This window comes from Alexandromys fortis, unplaced genomic scaffold, assembly GCF_014885135.2.
Source record: "Alexandromys fortis isolate MF-2015 unplaced genomic scaffold, M_Fortis_MF-2015_v1.1 scaffold_40, whole genome shotgun sequence".
Lineage (NCBI taxonomy): Eukaryota > Metazoa > Chordata > Mammalia > Rodentia > Cricetidae > Alexandromys > Alexandromys fortis.
Window position 1 is genome coordinate 122,355 of NW_026067966.1, and position 24,124 is coordinate 146,478.

Consider the following 24,124-nt stretch of genomic DNA (forward strand, 5'->3'; position numbering starts at 1 on the left):
AAGGGGAGATGGGGAGAGAAAAGTGAGAAGGGGAGGATGAAAAGAGCTTGGGGGAATAGGATGGTTGGGAAGAAGGAAGGGTGGATATGGGAACAGGAAAGTATATATCTTAATTAAGGGAGCCATCTTAGGGTTGGCAAGAGACTTGATTCTAGAGGCGTTCCCAGGTGTCCAGAGAGATGTCCCCAGCTAGTTACTTGGGCAGTTGTGGAGAGGGAGCCTGAAATAACCCTATCCTATAGCCATACTGATGAATATCTTGCATATCACCATAGAACCTTCATCTGGCGATGGATGGAGATAGAGACAGAGACCCACATTGGAGCACCAGACTGAGCTCCCAAGATCCAAATGAGGAGCAGAAGCAGGGAGAACATGAGCAAGGAAGTCAGGACCACGAGCGGTGCACCCACCCACAGAGACAGTGGGGCTGATCTATTGGGAGCTCACCAAGACCAGCTGGACTGGGACTGAAAAAGCATGGGATAAAACTGGACTCTTCTGAACATGGCGGACAATGAGGCCTGATGAGAAGCCAAGGACAATGGCACTGGGTTTTGATTCTATTGCATGTACTGGCTTTGTGGGAGCCTAGTCTGTTTGGATGCTCACCTTCCTTGACCTGGATGGAAAGGGGAGGACCTTGGACTTCCCACAGGGCAGGGAACTCTGACTGCTCTTTGGACTGGAGGGGGAGGGGAAGGGGAGTGGGGGGAGAGGGAGGGAAATGGGAGGAGGGGAGGAGGCGGAAATTTTTAATAAAAAGTAATTAAATAAATAAATAAGAAAGAAAGAAATGCAAACCAAAACTTCTTAAAAAGCAGATCTAAGTATTAAAGGAGAATGAATGTCAGAGACCTTATTTGAAAAAAAAAAAATGATTCAAAAGCAACAGTTCCAGGTGTAAGTGAAGCTGAAGCTTTCTTATCATTTTTGCATCACTTTTCCCCAAGTCCAACTTTTTATAACTTTCCTGAGAATGTTTTGTTCCCAGAAAGTATGTGCTTAGAACTTCTTAAGCAACTAAATGAGGTTAGGGATAATCTAAACCTATGCATCTAAAACTAAATCACACCACGCCTTATTATGACAAGTCATTGGAAGTAAGAAGAAATCATAAGTAGACCATGGATACTTGTTTTGGATTTGCACATCCCAGGTTTTGGTTGTTGTTGTTTTGGTTTTTCATTTGCCCTTTGATGACTCAGCAATATTCAGCTAAATGAAAAAGATGGCTTCACTGAATTCTCTTCAATGTGGAGTTAACATTTGACATTGCAACTGACCGATATCCTTCTGAAGTTCGTGGAGAGCCTTTAGGAATCCAAGAAAGGGGGGTGGGGTGGGAGGTGGCACTTACACTGCTATGGTTATAAGAAACATATAGCTAGATTTGACCACCAAATAGCCCGCATAGCACACCCAGATGTTGAGTGTGTAATTCATGAGAAACAGAGCGCCGGAGATGAGAGCTGAGAAGACCGCCAGACCCAGCTCTCCTAGGAGATCCCAGTTGACCTTGACGTAGCCCACGACGAAGGCAGCCAAAGCTCCTGGAAACAGACCCAGACAAAGAAGTCAAGCTTTGCAGGAAGAAAATAGCGACACAGCAAACAAGCCAGCAAAACTCAGCTCTTGAACAATCCTAAAGGTGATGAATGTACTGTTGTTTTTTTAAAGGACTTTTTTTTTTTCCAAGAAGGTTTTCTTCTTTTATCACCTGCTGTTGTTTCCAACCTCTTCACTCCTATACTTTAATTAGTATCGTTGACATATCAGGCACACACTAGGCAAAAGGGACAAAAGTGCCTAAACACAGCAGTGTGAGGAACACAGTGGCCCTGTCATTTAAAAAACACCCAGGAGAGCAAGCCTGTAAATGTCTTCAAAGTAAAGTTGCTCTACTGTTCTAAACTGTATGTTTTCAAGTGATGGATGTCCCAGTTTTCTTTCTTCTTTTTTTCTTCCTGTCTTTTTTCCTTCCTCCTTTCATCCATCTTTCCTTCCCTCTCTCCTTCCCTTCCTTCCTAGACCTAGGGGACCTTTTAGAGGTCTCCCTGTATTGCCCTTAATAAACTCCTGGGCTCATGTAATCCTTCTGCTACAGCTGACCTGATTTTCTTAAGGCTTTGGACAAAAAAAACCTGAACTGATATACAGGGTTTGAAAAGGTGAAGAATTGCCTGTAATCAGTCATTTCTTGAAAAGGTCTCTTGAACTGAACAAAATGTATTTAGGGCTCAAATTATTGATAACTGGTCAACCACTTTTTTTTTCCCATAGGTGATCTGCAATAGAAGAGCTCTTCCAGAGAATTTTGTCTGTAAGAGCAAAAATTTCTATGATCTAATTCTGGTATTGCTTTGGCTTTCAGGAGTTAGCTGCAGCCTCCCCAGAGGGAAACAATAATAAATCAGAGGCTCCGTGCATTCCCGAAGCTTTCCTTAGAGGAAGGTGTGGAAATATCCCACTTCCTGTAACACATCTTCAAAGTCTTAGGTAACATTTACGTTTCCACTGACAAGTATATAAATATTTATGGAGAGTGTGCTTCAAAGGCAAATGTCTGTTTGATATTAGAATCCAAGTCTAGCAACACAGAAACTGCATGAAAAAGCCACTTGTGAAAATTGTTTGTGTGTAACCTAGAGTTGTGAGGGTCCCTAAGAAGACTCTCCACGTAAGATCCTGAAAACCTTCATGTATTTTCCAGAGTTGATAATAAAAATTCTACACTTTCTTTTAATATTGAAAACTGACTTGAAGCCGGGTGGTGGTGGCGCACGCCTTTAATCCCAGCACTCAGGAGGAGGAGGAGGCAGGCGGATCTCTGTGAGTTTGAGGCCAGCCTGGTCTAGAAGAGCTAGTTCCAGGACAGGAACCAAAAACCATGGAGAAACCCTGTCTTGAAAATCAAAAAAAAAAAAAAAAAAAATACACCTGACTTGATTCTACTAACTCAGGAAATAAGGGCAATGGTCAACAAAGGGGACCATGTGAGATTCTGTAGGGTGGAGGGAATCAGTCAAATGAAGAGGATACCTATAGAATGGGAAGAAAGTCTTTGCTATCATACAACAGAGGATCCATGTCTACAACACCTGCATCCAAAACTCTAAACAGGAAATCAAACAACGGGGAAGGCAAATGAAAAGGAAGGGCACAGAGGTGCAGGAGGACGTGTGCCCAACGTACAATACATGCTTGTATACAAGTTTAAAAAGACCAAAACAAAGAACTGGCTTAGCTTAGTCAGTAACGTCCTTTCTTTGCAAGCACGAAGACCTGAGTTTGAGTACCAGAACCCACAAAGTTGGGCATGGGAGTGGATTGTATTCGCAGCGATGGGGAGGCAGAGACAAATGGAGCCCTGGAGCAAACAGGTCAGACAGTTTGGCCTGTTTGGTGAGCTACAGACCAATGAGAAACCCTGCTTTAAAAGAAAAAAAAAAAAGAATAAGATTGATGGCATCCAAAGGATGATACTTAAAGTTTTCCTCTGGTGTTCACATGTACCTGCATGTGCACATGCACATGTGTACACACACACACACCAAGAAGATAAAGAATAGAAGTTATGTTGATGCCACTCATCTTTAAACTAAGAATAAAACAAATCATCAAACTTTACAACACATGAACGTAATACTGAAGGAACGGAGCACATTACCAATGTTTATTTTAATAATGAAATGGATTATGGATTCTACTAGAAAGACATTCCTTGGTTCTAAGCTTTACACTCTGGAGTTATTTATAACTGCAACATATAGCATAAAAAGTCACTGTGCTCTTATTTTTTTAGTGCCTTCTTTCCTTGGATGGGGAGATGGCTTAGTGGGTAAGAGGTCTCTGTTATGGAAGCATGAGGACCTGAGTTCAAATCCCTAGAACACCTGTAAAAAGTTGGATTGCATTGTGCATGTGTGCATTCCCAGTGCTGCAGGGAGTGGAGACAGCTGGATCACTGGGGCTTTCTGGCCACTAGTCTAGCTCTGGGGTCAGCAAGAGACCCTGTTTGAGGGGACAGCTGATGTCCTCCTCTCTCTTCCGTGCACATACAGCCATGCACACATCTACCCCCTGCCCCTGACTTAAAAGAAATGACTCTACTTTCTGAATATAGCTAATTAATCACCAAGGAGAAGCTCAGCATCTGGAACGATACCCTTCAGAGGGTAGCACGGGAGGAAAGACTTGTCTACTTACCTCCAAAGGTTGCAGCAGCTTCCACTGCTCCATTATAGATAGAAGAGTCTTGGGAGGGTGCCTTGTGTTCCCATAAGACTTGAACATAGTTTAGGATTTGGTTATAGCCTGACGTAGCAAAAGCCCACCACAGGGACCAGTAAAACAGGTGCTTTGAGGAGTAGCACTCCTTCAGATCTTCGAACCAATGCACAAAGACCCTCAAAGTCACATTTTCTGGTTCTGGGTTGCTCAGCTTTCTGTCCCCTGGCTTCCCTGAAGTGGCAGGCAATTCTGGGCGAGCTGTCTTGTGGTTCTTCTGAGCTTCCTTCAGGACAGTATCTTGTCCCAGTGGCTTTTGATGGGCTTCTCTGTCATACGTCGTATGGAAAAACATGCTCTTCTTAGGCATTGGTAGAAAAAGTGAGAAAATGAATGCCCCAGAGACACAGGCCAAGGATATGTAAAAAAGGTAAGAGTATGGTACAGTTGCCAGGGATACCAGGAGCTGGGCCAACACCGAGCCCATTGTGTAGGCCACCAGGGTGACACTCCGACAGTAGCTGCTCACTTTCTGGTAGTGCTCTGGGCTGACCATACTGTATATGTAGGAATAGTAGCCAATCTCCGTGGCTGAGACGACCCCAAAAAAGAACTCGGCCACCTGCATGAGCATCACACCTTGGCCAAACAAGAGAATCAGGTAGCAGATGACGAAGGCCACGATGTGTAACATGATGACCGGCTTGTAGCGCAGGTAATCGGTGAGGACGAACACGGGGGGCAGCATGGCCAGGTAGGAGTATGTCCAAACTGGAAGGACCTCGTTTGTCATCTGTGGAGTTGATATGTAGGGGTGACTCCAAAGCACAGCATATCTCATAGGGACGTGGGGTAGATTTGTACCTCAAAGTCACATCTAATCAGATATTCATTGTATTACGGAAAAAAAGTAATAGAAAAACTGATCTATAGGTAAATTGCTAAGAAAAAATAATGTCCTTGCTAAATGAAAACAACAACAATAACAACAACAACAACAACAACAACAACAAAAATAACCAGCATGGGGTTATGGGGGAATGGTAAAGAAAAAGAAAAGCAAACCAAAACTCTGAGCAGCTTACATACGCAGGGGTATCCCAGTAGAAGGGTTCTATTGAGATAACATGTCCTCTGGACTATATAAGAAATTTAAGTATAAGTAGCATGTAACGGTTGAATAAATGAGTTTTAAGGATTTCAAGTTCAGTTTAAACTTAAATATTCCGAACTCCTCAGATTTCCAAGTTCTTAAAAAATCCCAGTCTTCAGAGTGAGTTCAAGGATAGCCCAGGCTTCATAGAGAAACCCTGCCTCACAAAAACCAAAGCAAACCAAACCAAAACCCAGTCTAGGAGGTTGGAGAGATAGTCCAGTTAAGAGCACTGACTGCTCTGCCAGAGGACCTGAGATCAACGCCTAACACCCACAAGGCAGATCACAGCTGTCTGTAACTCCAGCCGTCGGGGGATCAGACACAGTCATAGAGACATACATGCAGGCAATACACCAATGCACATGAAATAAATAAATGAATAAATTTAGAAGTTATTTATCTACTTGTATGCAAAGATGAGCAATGTCAGGTGCAGAGTTCACAATGTAAAGAGTAGAACAGCTGATCCTTACCACCCTCCTCCTGTAGGAAATCTGGGTGGACACACAGGGTTGGTAGCGAGAGCAAAGGGTCTCATCAAATTACCAGGTGGGGAACAGGTAACGCATTTCATTTCCTTCCTGTTTGTATTTGCTGGTCTCTCTAGCTCCTCTCACCCTATCCATGACTATAGATTTGTCAAGTTTGATATGGGTCATATCACACATGAGCACTCAAGTTTCATAGGCAGGAAGGGTTCGAAAGATTGCTAGTGATCTCTAAATGTGATGGGTGAGAGTCCAGTCTTTTGAGTCACTGAACTTGCCCTCACTGACATCTGGATCCCCCAAGGTCTCGGAGGGGCCAGAACTGCCCTTCGGTTATGGAGGAGAATTAGTTCACTTTTCCATAGTGTATACAGAGGCAAGCCTGGAGGAGGGGTTCAGTTAATTCTGGCCCATCTCTGTGACCTTGGTTTTAAGTGTGACATGCTTCTGTCCCAGAAACTTTGAAGCCATTGTGTTTTACACAATGAACTTGGCTTCTGCCTTTGCCAGTTCCTTACTGATAACCAGTACCAATCAACTTTGCCAGCTTCTTACTGATAACCAGTACCAATCAGCTTTGCCAGCTCCTTACTGATAACCAGTACCAATCAGCTTTGCCAGTTCCTTATTGATAACCAGAACCAATCAGCTTTGCCAGCTCCTTACTGATAACCAGTACCAATCAACTTTCTCAACAATACCACACTCCACACAGTATTTTCACGGTTGTGGTGGGAGACGGTAAACCAGCCTAGGATGATTTGCTAGTTGGGTTGGTATTTTCTTCTTGCAGCTTTTAGACAGAAAGAAAGAAATGAAGGGAGGACTATTGTCCTGGCTAAACTGGAACATGCTCTGCCTTGAGGCCACAGAAGTTCACCTGCCTTTGCGTCCAGAGTGCTGGGATTAAAGGCTTGTGCCACCACGTCCAGTAAGAAGCATCTCTTTAAGTAAGAAAATTTGGCCTTCCAGGAAGAGAAGTGGATCAGGAAATTAAATCTGCTTATATCGTATTTGCTGCTAAGTGGTTTTTCCAAGCTGAGTAAGTGCCACAAAGGAATACAGTCAGGTGTTGCCGATAGGCTTTGAAAACATGTATTTGGCCAATTTGTTCTGTGCAAAGCTTATAGAGAATGCTTCCAGAAACTTAGATGTTATAACCCACTGTACAGACCAGCTATCTGGTGTATAGCAGTCTAGTGCTCTTAGGAACTTCATAAATAAGACACAAGGTTAACTTAATCACGGAGGAATACGATGTAATCAAAAGATATAGAAACCACAGGATGCATGGGCTGATGCTGGGGTAGAATGGTACTTTCATTTTTGCTAAGCAGGAATAGACCTTAAGACAACGGCAAATGTATCAGTGAATGCATTGACAGTAACACCCATTTAGCATCATTATCAAGGTTTACCCTGCATATTACATATAAATATGTGTTGTATTCTTCTGGCTCACAGAGCAGTAATCTTGTTTACACTGGTGTTGCATAAACACAGACATAAAAGTTTAGGTGTGATTTTTCAACTGGCTGCAGTGTTATTAAAGCGACAGGAATTCTCTGGGATGTTATGGTTTTTAGCTACAGTTAAGACAACTATAGTTATAATCATGGGGGCGCCATTGCCTATGCGGTGCACCTTCCTCTGAGCATCGTCACGTGACAGGCATATTACACTTTCTTTTTCCATCCTGCTTGAAGCAGCCTATCGGTTTCTCAGAAGCAATCCCGAGGAGGAGAACAGCTTCATTTCGGGGTGAGTGTAACAGAACCAATGGAGATCAAGGAAGCTCCTGTGTACTCAGACTAACTTTGACACTCTGAAAATTAAAACACTCTTCATCCATGTGAAGTGTTTGCTTAATGTTTTTGCAAGTGTGAGGAGGAAAGAGCAGTTCTATTATGTAATAAATTCTGTGAGAATGGAGCTCCCTGAAAATTCAAAGCCTTTATCTTTCTGTAAGTTGAATGATACCCCTTCCTCCTTGTTTAAGTCACATGAAATTAACCCCTCTCAAGATACATACCCATTAGCTTACCTCTGTTTCAGTTAGATTCTTACTGGGATCAGACAAAAATGGGATTAAGAATGATTCGGAGGGCCTGAACATCGAGAAAAATCCAAATAAGCAGAGTATCACAGTGGGATAGACCCAAGAGTTGCTTGATGGAGTTCTGAAGCAATTCATGGCTGGTCAAACAGAAAGAAAGCAGAAGTTTAGCCTCGTTTATCCTGCTCTGGCATCTCGGATAGCACCGAAAGCTGGTTATTTCCACACATTTTATGAAAAAAAAAAAAAACCTGATGTTTGTCCATCCACTGTGAAGCTGGAAAAGGGAGGGGTGAATTACTTTTCACACATTTTTTTGGTGGAATGCTCTTTTTCTTTCCAGAGGGTTCCCTTTTCACTGTTGCCAGAAGGAATTGGGTTTCTTTAGTGTTTTTTCAAACTATGGCTATGGGCAGCTACTAATAACCCATGAGCACTGAGTCAGTACATGCTTGATCCTAAGCCAGACACCAGCTAACGAATCTGTCGAGCTGTAGTAGGGCAAGTGCTTCCAGATGAACAGACGGGATTAATCAAGCCTTCTGATATCTGCACACGACACTTCCCATGGATCTGAGAACTCTTAACACATGGACTGACATTCGTTTATTATAAATTCATCTTTCCACCGGACTGTCCCTTGTCTGGAATCCTACTTGTTGCACAATAAACAGCTGAAATATCTGTTAGGTTTCCCATCCTTGAAGAAGTTCTAGTTCTTCAGTTAGAAGAATCGGTTGGGAGATATTTGGATGGCTCAGCCAAGCCCAATGGTCTGAGTTTGATCTGTTTACCCTCCCTCTTCTCTTTGAGACAGGGTTTCACTGTGTGGTCCTGACTGTCCGGGAACTCACTCTGTAGACCAAACTGGCCTCGAACTTAGAAATCCATCTGCCTCCCAAATGCTGGAATTAAAGGCGTGTGCCACTAAGTTGCATGTGATGGCAAACATCTGTAGCCCCGAAACTCTTACCCTACGAAGGGAAGCAGACAAAGAGAACTGCCCAGGAGCTCACAGGCCAGCAAACCTGTAGCACACAGGACGAGAAACAAAGGGAGACCCAGCCCTAGCAAGGTGGAAGTCCAGAACAATCTCCAGAGAGTTAGCCTCTGAACTCTAGACTCTGCAAGTGCAACATGGCACGCACGTGTCCGCCCCCACCCCAACCCATGCTAATAATAAATAAAAGAAATGTTTCAGATAATTAATTAGATAAAGGTCCAACTTTCTAAAGCGCCCTCATATCTCCACCCCCACCCTATGTTTTCCACTGGCGCCAGTAATATCTGAAAATGGGAGGTGTGGCTTCTTCTTTTTTTCTTACCAAGACAGGGTTTCTCTGTCGCTTTGGAGCCTGTCCTGGAACTAACTCTTGTAGACCAGGCTGGCCTCGAACTCACAGAGATCCGCCTGCCTTTGCCTCCTGAGTGCAGGGATTAAAGGCGTGCGCCACCACCGCCCGGCAAGGTGGGACTTCTAAGACAATCACTCCACTTTTTATTATGAGTGGACTCTTCTCTAAATGTGTCGTTGCAGATTGTTCACAGTGTGTGTGTGTGTGTGTGTGTGTGTATGATTAATTCTTCACACTTTTTCCTAATGTTGATACTGCCTGAAGTTCAAACTTCAGACATAAAGCATAAGATCTTAGTCACTGCCTGGAAAGCAAATGACAAACACGACCAACCTTATTGTGCGGTGGCTGTATCTGAAAATACCTGTCCTCCATCCGCCATGGACTACAGAGAGCACAGAGACGTTTATTATATCTTCACTTAAGATCAGATTTCGTAGGAAAAGGTATATTTGGTGGTATTGATTTTGGCTATATTCTGAGATAATCTATAGGAAGGCTTTGGGTATGATGACTTCCTTTGTAGTTTTATCAAAGCATTATAGTAATTATAATTTGAAAATGACTAGATGAAAAATATCTAACCATTGGATCGGAACTGTGATCAAGACTGGAATCATCGTCTCCTAACTCCTGCAAAAATCCTTTCATCCACTCCACCTTGCCTCAGGGTGGTAGCACTTTCCCATCTGCCGCTTTATGAATCCACTGACACAGTCTCTCTACACGGAGAAGATAAAGTGTTTGTATAATATAACGCCATCCTGGCTCTAGGAACGAGTTTTCAGACAGAAATCCATGGCAGACACTGCGGCTTAACCTTTTAAACGTGAACACTGAGTGCTCAGAACAGTTAAGAGGGCACTCATCCCAGAGGGTCAGGTGCCCAGGTAGAGGTGCCATTCAGGCACCACATCCTTTCCTCACTCAACCTCTGCAAGTGCTTGAAATGGCTGTACAACTTTTCTGTTACATTAAAGCAGGCCAATATAATTTCCATTTATGTCAACAGTGCTCTGGACTTTCCAGCTTAGAAAGCATGAGGACCGCATTCTGGAAGATGGCTCCAACAGCAAGTGATGCTGACACCGTGGAAATCCTGTCAAAGGCAAACTAGAGTCAGCCACTCTCCGCTTATGCCCTCAGCCCAGAAACCATGGGCTTTCTTTTCTCATTTCCTGAGATTCTGAGATTCTTCCAGGTCTGCTGGGATTCCCTTCCATCTTATTAATGGTCTCAAAGAAATAGTTATCCCATGTAGCCAATTACTGAGGCTAGACCATCTTTGAAGGCTGGTGTTAAGAGGGTGGCATTTTCTGGTTACATGTGGAACACTCCATCTCTGTTAACTATGGATTTGGCTACTGACCCAAAGTTATCTTCATGCATTTAAGCTATTTGTGTCCTTGGTGCCTGGGATGCTGAAAGGACCATGGATTCTTTATCTCTTGACTCCTTATGGTCCAACTACAGTTAGTTGGGAAGGCAATAAAAAATATGCCCCTGGTGTATAAGTCGCACCAAGTCAGGGCATGTTGTATGGTTCATTGTTGCGTTCTAAGTGATTAGAAAGTACCTGGCAGTCACTGAGCCCTCAAGGATCACAGGCAAACAACTTTAGCCTATGTGGACAATGGGATGGAAAGGGAAGATGCCAGGATCAGGCAGGAGATACAGGGCGTGAGAATACACACAAGTTCCTTCTGGTTCTTCTGGGTGCACTGCACTTTCTAGGTGAAGCAGAAAAAATGTCAGGTCTCTTGCAGTAATTTTTATACTGCAAGAAAATTAGTTTTGTAGAGCTGGAGGTAATATTGGTCTCATTTAATTTAGTTTTTACTTTTAGTTTTTGAGAGCCTCTCACGTAGCCCGGGCTGGTCTCAACTCCTTGTGCAGCTGAAGACGGCCTTGAACTTCTGATCCTCTTGCTTCTACATCCCCAGAGCACTATTCTGCCTGGCTTTATACAGTGCTGGGGTTTGAATCCGGAGCTTCATGCATGGCACGCAAGCACTCTACCAACTGATCTATAACCACAGCCTTTTGTTCTCATTTTATAGAAGGGAAACAGAAGGCTTGACCTTGGACCTGGACTTGGTTCTTCCAGTTCCAACTTCGCTAATCTTTTCTCATCCCTATATTGAGAAAGCCCAGATATATTTTCAAAACTTCAAATCTGGTTTACCTCAGGACACTTTTATTCTGACTATGGTATCAAGGAAAGTTTAATGCTAATGAGCAGGATGTCTTTTGTAAATGCAAGCCCATTAAAATTAGAGTTCACTGCAGAGTCAATGGGGGTTCCCCCCATGTAATTTTTGCTTATTTTAATAACAAAAAATACACAAACACAGTTACAAATGTGATAAACGTGAGACAGTCTGGGGTCAGCAGCTGAAGAGGAAAGAGGTGTGAGCACGTACACACATGCCTCAAAACACACTGGGGCAAGCCATCCTAGAACACCTGCATGGTCCTGGAGGGCCACAGCCCCTATACTCTAAGACATTGGGGCTGTGAGACGGCTCAGTGCATAAAGATAGCTGCTATGCAAGCCTGGCATCCTGAGTTTGATCTCTGGAATTGCCATGAAGGTGGAAGGAGAACCAACTCCAGAAAATGGTCATCTGGCTTCTATACTTAGGCTGTAAGGCATGTAAACACACACACACACAAATGCACATGCACACCCACTATTAGAATAATCTATAGACTTCAGTGTCCTGCTTCCATTTCTCATTCTCATCTGACCACTCTACCATCCTTATTAACAGTACCTACTGAAGTTCTGCTTGTTTTAGTTGTGTAACCTGAGGACACGAGCTGGTTTTAGTATTATGAGGTGATACTTCTGAAAGTAAATTTACCTTTCCCCTTCATCTCCTTGCTTTCTAAATATGATAATCCTTTTAAAAAGGTGCTCCATAGCGGCAGTCCTCATGCATTACTCATAAATCTCTGAAGCACTTGTACCTTAAATATATATATATTTATATATATATAAGGTACAAGAATACCACGTGGGCTGTAGTTAAAGGGAAGAAAAAAGCAGAGGAAGCAGAAGAAGGTGGAGTAGAAAAGAAGGAAGGAAGAAAGAAAGAAAAGAAGGAAGGAAGGAAGGAAGAAAAAAGGAAGGAAGAAGGAAGAAAAGAAGGAAGGAAGAAGGAAGAAAAGAAGGAAGGAAGAAAATAAAACAAAACATTGCCCAAGCAAAATCAAGGCTCCCAGATTTGAAGAAGGGAGCAAACATCCTCTCCGTGAAGACTCTAATAGTGCAACACACACAGTGGAATTCATCAGCCCCTCCTTCTAGCTCAGACCTGGGGTAGCTAAACCTAGAGCAGAATTTACTGGGATAGCCTGGGAAGGACGTGGAAGATTTTGCAGAGGGAGAAAGGAAGCTCATGGTATAGAGAGAGAAAGAAGAAGGTGGCTGGGCCTGGAGAATAAATAATAAGTCTTGGCCTCAGGTTCCCTTGCTCCTACACTGGACACCAGCTGGTCTCACCTGGTCCACCCACTCTGATAACAAGAGATCATTGCGCCACCATTTCTGCCCTTGTGCTGTTGAGCTCACACAAGGCAGCAAGTGAGACCTTGAAAAAAGTCCACCAATATGTTCACCAAAAAAGTGACCATCTAAGTTACCTTCAGAGTTATTCTGTTCTCCTTTGGCTGGCCTGAGAATAGTACTGTTTTTCATTTTGTGCAAAAAGCAGTGGCTGAAGCACTTGGACTTTCCGGCACTTGACCATTCTGTCCCCAGACTGTCTGTCTAGTTTGGGTCTATTTCCACGTTTTCACACACAGTCCCTATATTTTATTGGTTTCTGCTCCCAGATATGTGAAACACTGTAGCTTTACAAAAAACAAGTCTGATGGAGGAGGGTCATCTGCCTATCTGTTGCTTTCATTGGTTAATTAATAAAGAAAACTGCTTGACCTGATAGGTTAGAACATAGGTGGGTGGAGTAGACAGAACAGAATGCTGGGAAGAAGGGAAGTGAAGCAGACACTATAGCTCTCTCTCCAAGATGGACATAGGTTAAGATCCTTCTGGTAAGCCACCACCTCGTGGTGCTACACAGATTATTAGAAATGGATTAATCAAGATGTGAGAGTTAGCCAGTACGAGGCTAAAACTAATGGGCCAAGCAGTGTTTAAAAGAATACAGTTTCCGTGTAATTATTTTGGGTAAAGCTAGCTGGGAGCCGGGCCACAGCCTGCCGCTCCCACCACTATACAAGTCCCTTGCTAGTACATCTAATCTTCATTAAAAACAAACAAGCTAACCCATAGCTTTATCTCTTATAAAGACATAAGAGTTACTTGTGTTTTGACAGTGATCACATTTGGGTGGGTGGCTTCTCACCAGTTTTGGTAGTATTTGAGAAAATATCTTTTTATGTTGTCTCTTGCATGCTGGCAGTCCTTAGTATCAGAGTTTCATTTATCCTCCATGTCATGACCATGTTATTGATTTCTTCTACTTTCAATCACTGCCTAAAAATGCCCTTTCCTAAAAAGTAGGGAATAATACTTGATGTTCTCCGTTTTCATATTTGACTTCTAGAGAAGTTCATTTGACATCTCAACTCCATGACAGTCCAGAAAGTAAGGGCTTCCTTCTTTCAGAAATATGAAGCAAAATGCCCCACTTCCTTGCCAGGATCGCACACAAGGGTGGGGGTGGTTACAAGGGAAAGCTAGAAGTCACTTTCTGATTCCACTGCTGTTCCCTGGACTCACCACTGTCATCACTGGTAAATAAAACTCTCTTCACGATGGTCATGTACTGATCATATATCTACTGGGGTTCTACCCCTCCCAGAGATGGCTTAAGGAGCTCAGGAGAACATGTTCACTGGCTGATTAAGGGATCATTACAAAGGTGACTGATGGTCGTTAGCTAGGATGAGGTTAGGAGATGCTGCAAGTTCCAACCCTCTAATACTTAACCCCTTGGTCTCCCTAGTGATTAGCCCTATAGTGAGGTCATGGAAGGAGCCCACTTTAGGATAAGATCATTAGCATTAACAGTAGTGTTAACAAAAGGCTCACTGAGATAAAAACAAAAGAAAACCAAACAAAAACTCAAACACTCCAAACACTCTGGAATTCCCAAGAATGACAGGAAGCAGCGCTATGATGGAATAATGCGTATTTTCTTTTGTGCCAGCTCGATTTTCTAAAAACCTCATCTCCTAGGCTTTCAACACTACCTGTCAATCCCCTCACTAGACAGATACAAACTAGAAGTCTGACAAGCAAAAACTGAAATAGTTACTTCGAACCAATATCAAGTCATAAAAGCTAAGTATGATTTTTCCCTCTACTCATTACTAAACGGAGAGAATTTAACTTTGAATGGAACAGTCAGAAGGCCTGCAGGCATGTTAATCAAGGCAGGCCTGCAGGAGGAGGCATAGACAAAGGGTGCCAGGCTACCGCCAAAGCCTATTCCTCTGTTACAAACCCTGGACTGGAACTTGAATCTACACATTTCTACCTATGCTACTGTATTTTGGCTGTGACTGGTCAAATTTAAAAATGCTTGTTACTATCATAACCTCTGGTTTTGTAAAAACCAGTCTGATATATAAAGTGTAACACTATCACAGATTACCCAGAAGAAAACAGATCTTTGGGACCAAGGAACTGGTAAATATTTCAAAGAAAAGACAAAAAACACTAAGAAGAAACAAAAAAGGAGAGACATAGAATTTTATAAAATCTAAACCCATATACATTTGCTAATGGAGAGATACTGTTCAAAAATTGGGAAGGGAGCTATAGATCTAACAGCTATACCACCAACGTCTGTGAAAGGAATGCCATTCACAATGTGAAGTAAATCCCTAGAGCGCAGGGAGAAAGGACGAGCTGGAGATCTGAAAGCTTCACGGAAATGTGGCTGTCTGGAAGCACAGGCAGATAGATGCTCCTCAGAAGTTCTCAGAAATCACACCTCCCAGCTGCCGCTGATGACACACGGAAGGCTGAAGGAAAACTGATGAGCAAGCATACCGAACGCCGGCAAGGATTTCAAGCTGACTAACGTGTATACGTTGCTTTGAGGAAGGACAAAACAGTGAACGCCATTTGGCAAGCTGTCCGAGAGAGTTCCGGTGAAAGGTGAGGAGCAGCTGAAGCGTTAGTTGGGGAAAGGAAGACACAACCCAGTATCTTTTCATCAACCAATAGCAATTGATGGTTACAAGGACCACACTATTGCGAGCTGAGGATGGGGAGCAAATCTTTATGCTATTCCAGAGGACCCCACCCTCACACACAGAGTCCTAGGCAGGCAAGCCTGACCTAAGGAGACACGGAGTAGATGGGTGGTTGCTTTGAGTGGGGTTAGGGGAGGGGAACAAGAGCAACAGAGAACATGGAGGTTCGGGTTGAGAAAAGAATGTTCTCGTGACAGCTTTGGCTGTGGTGACAGCTGAAGGTTTTTATCCAACTCATAAGGTACACCTTAGCACAGGGAGGCCCTATTGAACAAAGGTAAATTAACCTCAGACACTATGTTCCACAAAGGAATCCAGACACGAAAAAAGACACTGAGTAATTCCATTTATACCTGGTCCCTAAGTAGACAAAACTACCGTACTTCATGTTGACTGAAACCAGAATTCTGACGAGGCGGGGAGCTGGGAAGGGGGAGTGGATACACAAGGCCACTTTCGGGGTTATTAAATATCCTGTACCTTAATGAGCTAATTATAAGTAGGGGTTTAATTACAAACACTCAAACTTAAATCTGTTCTCTGTGTTGAAAGAGTTATACCCCATATGATGAAAGGCAGCCTCCCCCTCCCTCCTCCAACGCGTTTTACAGTAGCCCTCCATTTTCCTTACAGGCACAGTGACTGGTAATTCCAATTCACGCGAGAGCAGGGCTCCTACATGAATGGAAAGCCCTACACTGTCTTTGACTTTGGGTTTGTCCGAGGAAACGTAGAGTAGAAACAGGAGCACAAGACATATCCCGGGCAAACGAGGAAGCCGAAGTCCGGCCCCTTCAGATCAATTAGATAGATCAAGTACCTCTGGCTTCAACGTCCTGAGCTGGGGACTAGCTTCCTGCCTTAGCCTCACTTCCACGCCTTCGAGCTTCTGTGAAGCACGGCCGCTGCAAGCCCTTTAAATTGGGAGGAAGGCGTTCCTTAAGAACCCGTCTGCCAGGGCAGTAGCCCGGGCCCCTTCCGGAAGGCTGACTGCTCCAGAGCCCACACCCGGCCACCGTCTTTTGGAATCTTGGCAAATAAAACAAGCAAGCACCTAGGCTCAAAACTTCCTGAAACACTAGTAGTTAGGAGGGTCTACAAATTCAAAAGAACATCCTCTTTGCTCTGAATGTCATCCTTAGAGGAATCCAGTTTCTCTAGAACGTTGTACTAAGTGGTGTAGGCACCGAGAAAACTAGGAAGGAGCCCCAAACTCACTGGTCAACCTTCATGCCAACTCCCAATCTTAGCCGTGGGAAGGCACATTCCACACAAATTCAAAAGGTGTGTACCGGGCCCAATAAACAATAAACAAGCCCGAAGGACTCTTCTTTCGGTCAAAGCCACTGTCAGAGTGCACGTGACACGGGAAACACACGCTTCACGCTCTGTTTTATCGTGTATGCTATTACCCTTTTTATTTGGGTCTGGCATCATCTCCCCAGGTATGTTTTCTCTGCATTTCTACGGCTTAACTGAACTGTAGGGAGACATCTGATTAGCTGAACTATAAAAGTGGGGAGCAGCTTACCCAGAAAGAAAATCAATAAAACCTCATCACAGTCAGGGAAGGGTGAGGAACGGTTGAAAACATGCCTTGAAAACATGCCATGAGGGTGGGAAAAACTGTGTTTCAGGAATCGGTCCATCTATTTTATAGCTCTGTACTGTGGCAACTCATAACTTTGTTAAAAAAAAATCTTGTCCATAGGTATTCAATTCGCTTTTCCTAGGGAAGAGGCAATATTCTAATTATCCCACTCCGCATTGCTTTACTCAGTATCCAATGCCCCGTTCCATGAATGGACCCATTCTTCAGAATCTCTTTCCATTACCTGTGTCCTCCAGAGTTACTTAAAATCATCAACACCTTTACCCCTCTATTTATTCTTGACTCAGAAAGACTCAGTCACAGTTGTTAAACTGTCCCCCTATCTTAACTGCAAACTCTCTCAAGCTGGGGTGTGTTTGTCTGTCTGTTCGCTTTTTACTGCTTCTTCATTAGGCCTGAGTCCGCAGTGGCAGCAGTGTTGGTCCGTGGAAAGGACCTGACTTTGAAATCTGACCCTCTATGTTCCTCCTGGCTCTGGCTTTGCTTGTCATGTGTCTAGCTTCTCTTACAATACAGAAGTCAGGGGGGTTGTTTCCTAATTTTCTGAGAAATCGCCACAATTGGGTATATATTCAAAGGATGCTCAATCGTGCCACAAGGACATGTGCTCAACTATGTTCATAGCAGCATTGTTTGTCATAGCCAGAACCTGGAAACAACCTAACTGCCTTTCGACCGAAGAACAAATAAAGAAAATGTGGTACATTTACACAATGGAGTACTACACAGCAGAAAAAATATAATGACACCTCGAATTTTGCAGGCAAATGGATAAAGCTAGAAAACATTATTTTGAGTGAGGTAACCCAGACCCAGAAAGACAATTATCGCATGTACTCACTCATAGGTGATTTTTAAACATAAAGCAAAAAAAAAAAAAGAAAAAAATAACAACAACAAAAAACCAGCCCACAAATCACAATCCCAGCGAACAGAGACAACCACGAGGATCCTAAGAGAGACATACACAGATCTAATCTACATGGGAAATAGAAAAAAACACCAAGATCTCCTGAGTAAATTGGGAGCATGGGGACCTTGGGAGAGGGTTGAAGGGAAGGGGAGAGGCAGGGAGGGGAGCAGAGAAAAATGTAGAGTTCAATAAAAATCAATTTAAAAGAAAAGGAGTCAGGGGGACAGCTCAGGTGACAACACTGCCATGGCAGTCACGTGACAATCTTGGCACGTGACAAGCTCATCTCTTCTCACGCAAGCACACATCACACACAGAGCGCTCCAGAACTGATGCTTCTGTGTTCTCACCGTTTCAGGAACGATTTCAAAGAGATAAAGAGCAGAAAACTTTATGTTAATGGCTAAGGGGTGGGGCGGGGCGGGGGCAGAACAAATTCATCTTTAGCTACTTAGCTGTTAGATTAAAAAAAAAAAACATTACAGAAGGCCATTGTTTTCTTACAAAGTGTAGGCACTAGGCCCCACTGGCTAAAAATCAAGAGTCCTTCTTGCCAAAGTCCTGGGTTACTATGGTGTAGTTAAACTGTTAGCTGAGTTTCCCAAGTTAATTCTTACACCTATTGTTAACATGTTACTTATTTTCCTATTCCTTTTGCCCCTGTCACCTCAGGTAGAGACAGTGACCCCGAAAGGACTTGTACAGTTTTCACTCTTACTGTAAACCCACCTCCCTGTCCATTCTAGAACCCTTTCGGACCATTAAACTAAAGTACTCAAACGTTGTCCTTTGACATTCTTGAATTACAGAGTAATTTGCTCCATTAGCAAAACTGACTGAACCAGGTTCGTATGTTTTCTGCTTCTGCTACTTCTGAGGCAACACGAAAAAAAAAATAAACATATTTGGAAAATTAGTTAATGTCTAGGTCTATTTAAAATGTATGCTTAATACAAAAATGCCGTTTGCCCCTGGAGACAGCAGGGTGCACGTGTGGATCCTGGCTGGTGGAACCAGGGCTCTTTGCAATTCTATAAAGCATTTCCTTACCGCAGGGGCACTGACCGGATACGATACACGGCTTTGTGTTCGTTTCTATTGAAATAGTTCTCAACAATCTTGATTCTTTAATTTCAAAGTTAGCCTTTCCTTTCCTCCTTTGGAAGGAACTTTTCGTATTTTGGCTTGGGATTTGGTATTGCTTTTAGTTAAAACCTGAGAAGCTGGGTGTGACCATGGCAGCTCCTGGCACTAGACCAGAATGGTTTTTACTTAATCTACTCTTGGGGAGGGCTGTATAGGAATCCTCGCTAGACCAGCTTGGGTGGGTTCCAGCAAGCCAGGAATTCTGCAGATCACAGAAGGCCCCTGAAACTGAAGCCAGCTGGTGTGCAGGCTGGCGCACGCGCGTAAGGCACTGCTCCTCCGCAGTCTCCCACCCCCACCTCTCCTCCAAACAGGCCAGCGGGGAGAAGCAAGTGGCCCCGAGTTACTGGAATTTCTGTAATTAACTTCACTTCTCGGAAGAGCTTACCTATGGAAACGGGTGTTCCTCACTTACCCAGGACATCTAGTACCTTCAGCTATGTAGGTGCGCGAACTCTAATAAGGTGGACTTGGCCGCTGTGTCACCGCTTACTCGAAGGCCACGCCCAACTTTGCATATGCTAATGAAGCCCCCCAGGGTTTGGATCTACAAACTAGAATCCCAGGTCCCTGAGCCGGTTTGTCCTGGGTTAAAAAGAGAAGCCAGTACCTGAAGAGACCAACCTTGGTGGGCTGACTCTCCACGTTCAGCTTAGTAAGGGAAGATGAAGAGAAAGCAGGGCTGTTCCTTTGTTCCGTTTGTCTTTTCCTATGAATTCGTTTATTTCAACTAAGAATCAGGGGAAAGGTAAGCCGTGATTCCCAGTTTACCAAGGAAGAAAGTGACTAACAAAGAGGCATTAAGCTTTCAGTTAGGACATCAGTCTTTAGAGCCAACTCTATGCACTGTCTCTGGACTCCAAGGAAGTGGGTGGATGTTTCCTTGGCGCATTAAGAGTGTTTGGTACAACTAGTTCATATTTATTTGCTACAAATAGTTCCCAGGTCCTTGAGTATAGGTATGTACCACTGATCTATACACACCAGTTCCCAAAGGCTTTTCAATTGAATTTTATCTACTTAACATAGATTTCCCACTGGTTAAAAAGGAAATACTTAAAAATGTCTTTAAGAAATAATTTATGAAAATAAAAAATAATTTCCCCAAGAAACCATGTTTGACTTTAAAGAGCTCCCAGCAAGCAGAAATGAAGTTGGTTAACCGGCCTTCAGGAGTCTTGGATCTACCCCTATGGTTTGTGAAGAGGCTACTTGTGAGTGTGTAGCCACAACCTGAGCGTGGGAGAATTCTGTGCATTGCTCAACACACCAGTTTTGCAAAACTGGCTCTCCCAGAAAGGGATTGACATATTTTGAAAGGTGAAAGGTATCTTGGTCTGCTCCACACCCGTGGGTGAAAGAAGACCTCAGATTCTAAGAGGTCATTTTGTTTCTTTGTTACGGAACAGCAATAGTTACCATCTTGGGGGAGTCAGTCCCAAAAACATATTCTATTTGCTGATGAGATCTGGATCCTGTGCTGGGAAGGGCACCTGCAGCCTCCCAGGAGAGGCTGGCTTAGGGAACTACTGGCTGGAGTGTGGCTCTTGGCAAGTTTTGGCACTGTTCTCAAGTTTTGCATGTAAGAAAACCACATTTTAGAAACCACTTATTAGGAAGTTATTAACTGGATACTGTGTATCTGTCAGTCAAGCCTCTAAGGGCATTGGCTCTGTCAGTACTAATCTTTCCCTTGAAGCAGTCACAGCCTGGTTGGAGATGGGGTTAGGTGAGGGGAACACCAAACTGTAGGTCTGGTAAGTGAATGAATTTTATGACTGATTAGAAAGTATTCCGTTCCTGGGAAGCAAAAACTAGGGGAGAGTGGAGATCATATGAGAACGGAGATCCGAATAATGAGAGGAGAGACCAAGCTAGGGTCTGAGACTGGAGGTTCACGTGGTGGAAGGTGCAACCAGACAGGATAGCAGGAGGCAAAAGAACAGCATGGGGGCACCACAGCTTGTTAGAGAGGGTGCAGGAAGCCTGGGAAGGGGGGTGCAGGAAGCCTGGGTAAGGTTTCTCAGTTCTGTCCAATGATCAGCTTGGTAAAAGTTACTGGGAGGTCAAGTGTCTAAGAAGAAAAAGCCAGGGTGTGGTTCTGAAGGGAGGGAAGGTCTATCTCAGAATAAACCTCTCATCACAGGAACCCAGAGAGTAAACATCTCCGAGGCAAGGGTTTTAGCAGGGCCAGGCAGTGTTAATGGTTAAACTAGGATGTGTGTATGGTAACTGTTAGTGCAGGGAAGGGGAGAGGGTGGAGTGTACTCACAGAAGGGGAGGGGGCTGGAATGGGAGGATTTCTGACTTGCGCTCTTGTTCTCAAGGCTGTGGAAAGTGTGGTCAGCAAGCAAACTGAGAATCTCGTTGTGCCAGTAGCCTGCCACAGGATTCCACAAAGCGCGCAAACATCTACGTAGTCTGGATAGGAGGGGAGAAAGGGTGACCAATCAGAGAATGCTAGGCATTAGGGAACTGTTGTAATTGATTCCAGTTTATTCATCTCCCTCTTTGATGCTGACTCTCTGAAGACCAGCGTTGCTTTAACTTTGGATATCGAGGGCTTCGTGGGACACCTGGCCCAATACAGCACTCACCACCTGTGTGCGGGCATGGGTGACAGTGGCGGGGTGAGGCTGTGACTTGTCCAACACTCCAGCTGTTGCTCAGCTGCGCGTCATGACGGTCCCTGCAAGAACAGGCTGGGATTTTCCTCTATGACACTGATGGCTGAAGGTTGGAGATGCCAGTTTCTATCTTTATTGTAAAATTTATTCTAAGACGTGATAAGGACTAGACATCCACCAAGGAAATCTCTCTGGAGTCTGAATGTCACCTCTTCTTGTCCCACTGACCTCCCCCCATGCAAGTGACCACATTTTACAAACCAGACAGACACATTAGAGTAGCTTGTATTTTTATTTTAATTATTGAGAATGAGTCGCTTTCATTTTAAACAAAATTGCAGAGCTAGGAACGAAGTTAGTGAAAATATATAACAAAAGAGTAAAAGGTTAACCATAATTCTTTAACAAAGTGATATTATCTTAAACTCATTATATACATATATTTTGACATATATAGTTTTGTTCTTACCCATAAGGTTCAGATTATGTGCTAAACAAGATTAGAAAGCTCACAGGGAATATAGGCCTCATGAGGACAAAGTCCTAGAGGACAGGAAGAACTAACTGTAGGAGCCTGGATATCACCAAGAAGGTCAGGAAACAACCCTGAAACTTCAAAGTACAAAAGACTGAAAAAGCATTTCCAGTGTACGTGGGTAGATAAGAAGGAAGAAAGGCAACAGGATGGGTGGCCAAAAGTCTTAACACATGCAGGGAACAAGGCCCTAAGCATTGTTTAGCTTAGAAGCAGAGCCAGCAACCGTCCTAGCAACAACACTTTTTGCAGCAGCACTTCTGCTGGCAGCAGCCACACTTCTGCTGGCAGCAGCCCTTCCCACAGCCACAGCCACAGGAGCTGCAGCAGCAGCGGCGGCAACAGCAGCCACCACAGCCACAGCAGCCACAGCAGCCACCACAGCCACAACAGCCACAGCCACAACTGCCACAGCCACAGCTACCACAGCCACAGCTGCCACAACCACAGCCGCCACAACCACAACCACCACAGCCGCAGCCACCGCAGCCGCAGCCACCGCAGCCACCACAACCACAACAACCCATGTTGTCAGTAGAGAGGACTCAGGTGCAGTGAGGAGAGAGACTCAGGAGAGGAGAGGGAGGTGTGATTGCCTTGGCTTCAAGGGGCCCTTAAATACACCTGTGGACCCACAGAGGCAGGCAGCCACTTCCTTGTTTCTGTCAACTTCCCTGGGAGAATTCACAAGACCCTGAGTGTGTTTCCTCACAGAAAGCATCACAACCCATGGACTTGTTTACCTTAGTATTTACTTCCTCCAGCGATGCTTCCAGTAAAAACACAGTTCTGAAATAGTTAGTCTTGCTTGAACATCAGTTTTCAAGCTCGTATGGGACCATCCTGTGGCCTCGTTTGGTGAAAATGCACATCCTGGGCACGGATCGTGATTCCTCGGCTCCCACTGTGTGCCTTTCCTGAGCTTCACTGTAACCTCCCTGCCCTGTTTCCACCTCCATTCTGATTAATGGAGAGAAGCTGTCACCCCTTATAAGGAGGCAAAGCCCCCTTAAGCCTCTCACACTGCAGCTTCTGTGTCAGAATGTCAGGATGTCGTGTTTCTCTTGATTCGCAGGAAAGCAACCTGGCAAGATCACTGTGGGTTTGGAGAACTTGTCATATATTTCAAAGTGAGCTTTCCAGACTGGCTCCAAAATATCCCCCTTTCTGCTCGTGTATTTCCAGGGTGGGTGGGCAGCAGGGTCTGGAGCCTCCAGCAGCAGCTGGCTTCATGTCCCAAATAAACTGTAGTTTGTTGTAACTTGAATTCCCATGAACTACAAGAAGAGGAAGGAGAAGAAGAGGAGGGGGATGAGGAGAAGAGGAGGAGGAGGAGGAGGAGGAGGAGGAGGAGGAGGAGGAGGAGGAGGAGGAGGGGGAGAAAGAAGAGGAGGAGGAGAAAAAGCAAAAGAAGAAGACAACCACAACAGAGATCAACTTATGTCAGGACACATTCTGTTTGTGTGGATGGCGCTAAATGCAAATAAGGAGAGAGAGAGCAAGTCCCTCATCTCCTTCCACCTGACACCAAGCAAGCTAGCACCCAGGATCATGGACCCCAGGAAGTCTCACCAAAAATTCAAGAGGAAAGAAGAATTTTTCTATATCAAATTAGATGCATGCTTCAAAGGGCTAACTGAAACCAAACATTCCCCCACCCCCACCCACCCCCTGTTGGTTGCTGTGATATGTGATATTCCGCTTACACTGTCACAAAAGAGTGGATTACAATCACAGGGAATTATTTCGCCTCCAGGACTCACTTGGCAGAG

The 24,124-nt window shown here is 44.2% G+C and overlaps 1 protein-coding gene across 2 annotated transcripts in view; it reads right to left on the reverse strand.

Moving 5' to 3' along the window:
• The window catches only part of Slc19a3 (solute carrier family 19 member 3), a 24,153-nt gene extending 4,453 nt beyond the window's left edge, over positions 1-19,700 (reverse strand). Inside the window, exons 1-4 of one of the 2 annotated variants that reach the window (XM_050154256.1) lie at positions 19,579-19,700; positions 7,919-8,070; positions 4,210-5,023; positions 1,361-1,553 (exon numbers count right to left, since the gene is read on the reverse strand). In XM_050154256.1, coding sequence (XP_050010213.1) covers positions 1,361-1,553; positions 4,210-5,023; positions 7,919-8,068 — 1,157 coding nt within the window. In that variant the 5' untranslated portion in view covers positions 8,069-8,070; positions 19,579-19,700. Of the gene's footprint in view, positions 1-1,360; positions 1,554-4,209; positions 5,024-7,918; positions 8,071-16,339; positions 16,432-19,578 lie in introns of those variants that run through there. The other variant, XM_050154255.1, reaches the window with a different exon arrangement.
• Between the last annotated feature and the right edge of the window lie 4,424 nt (positions 19,701-24,124).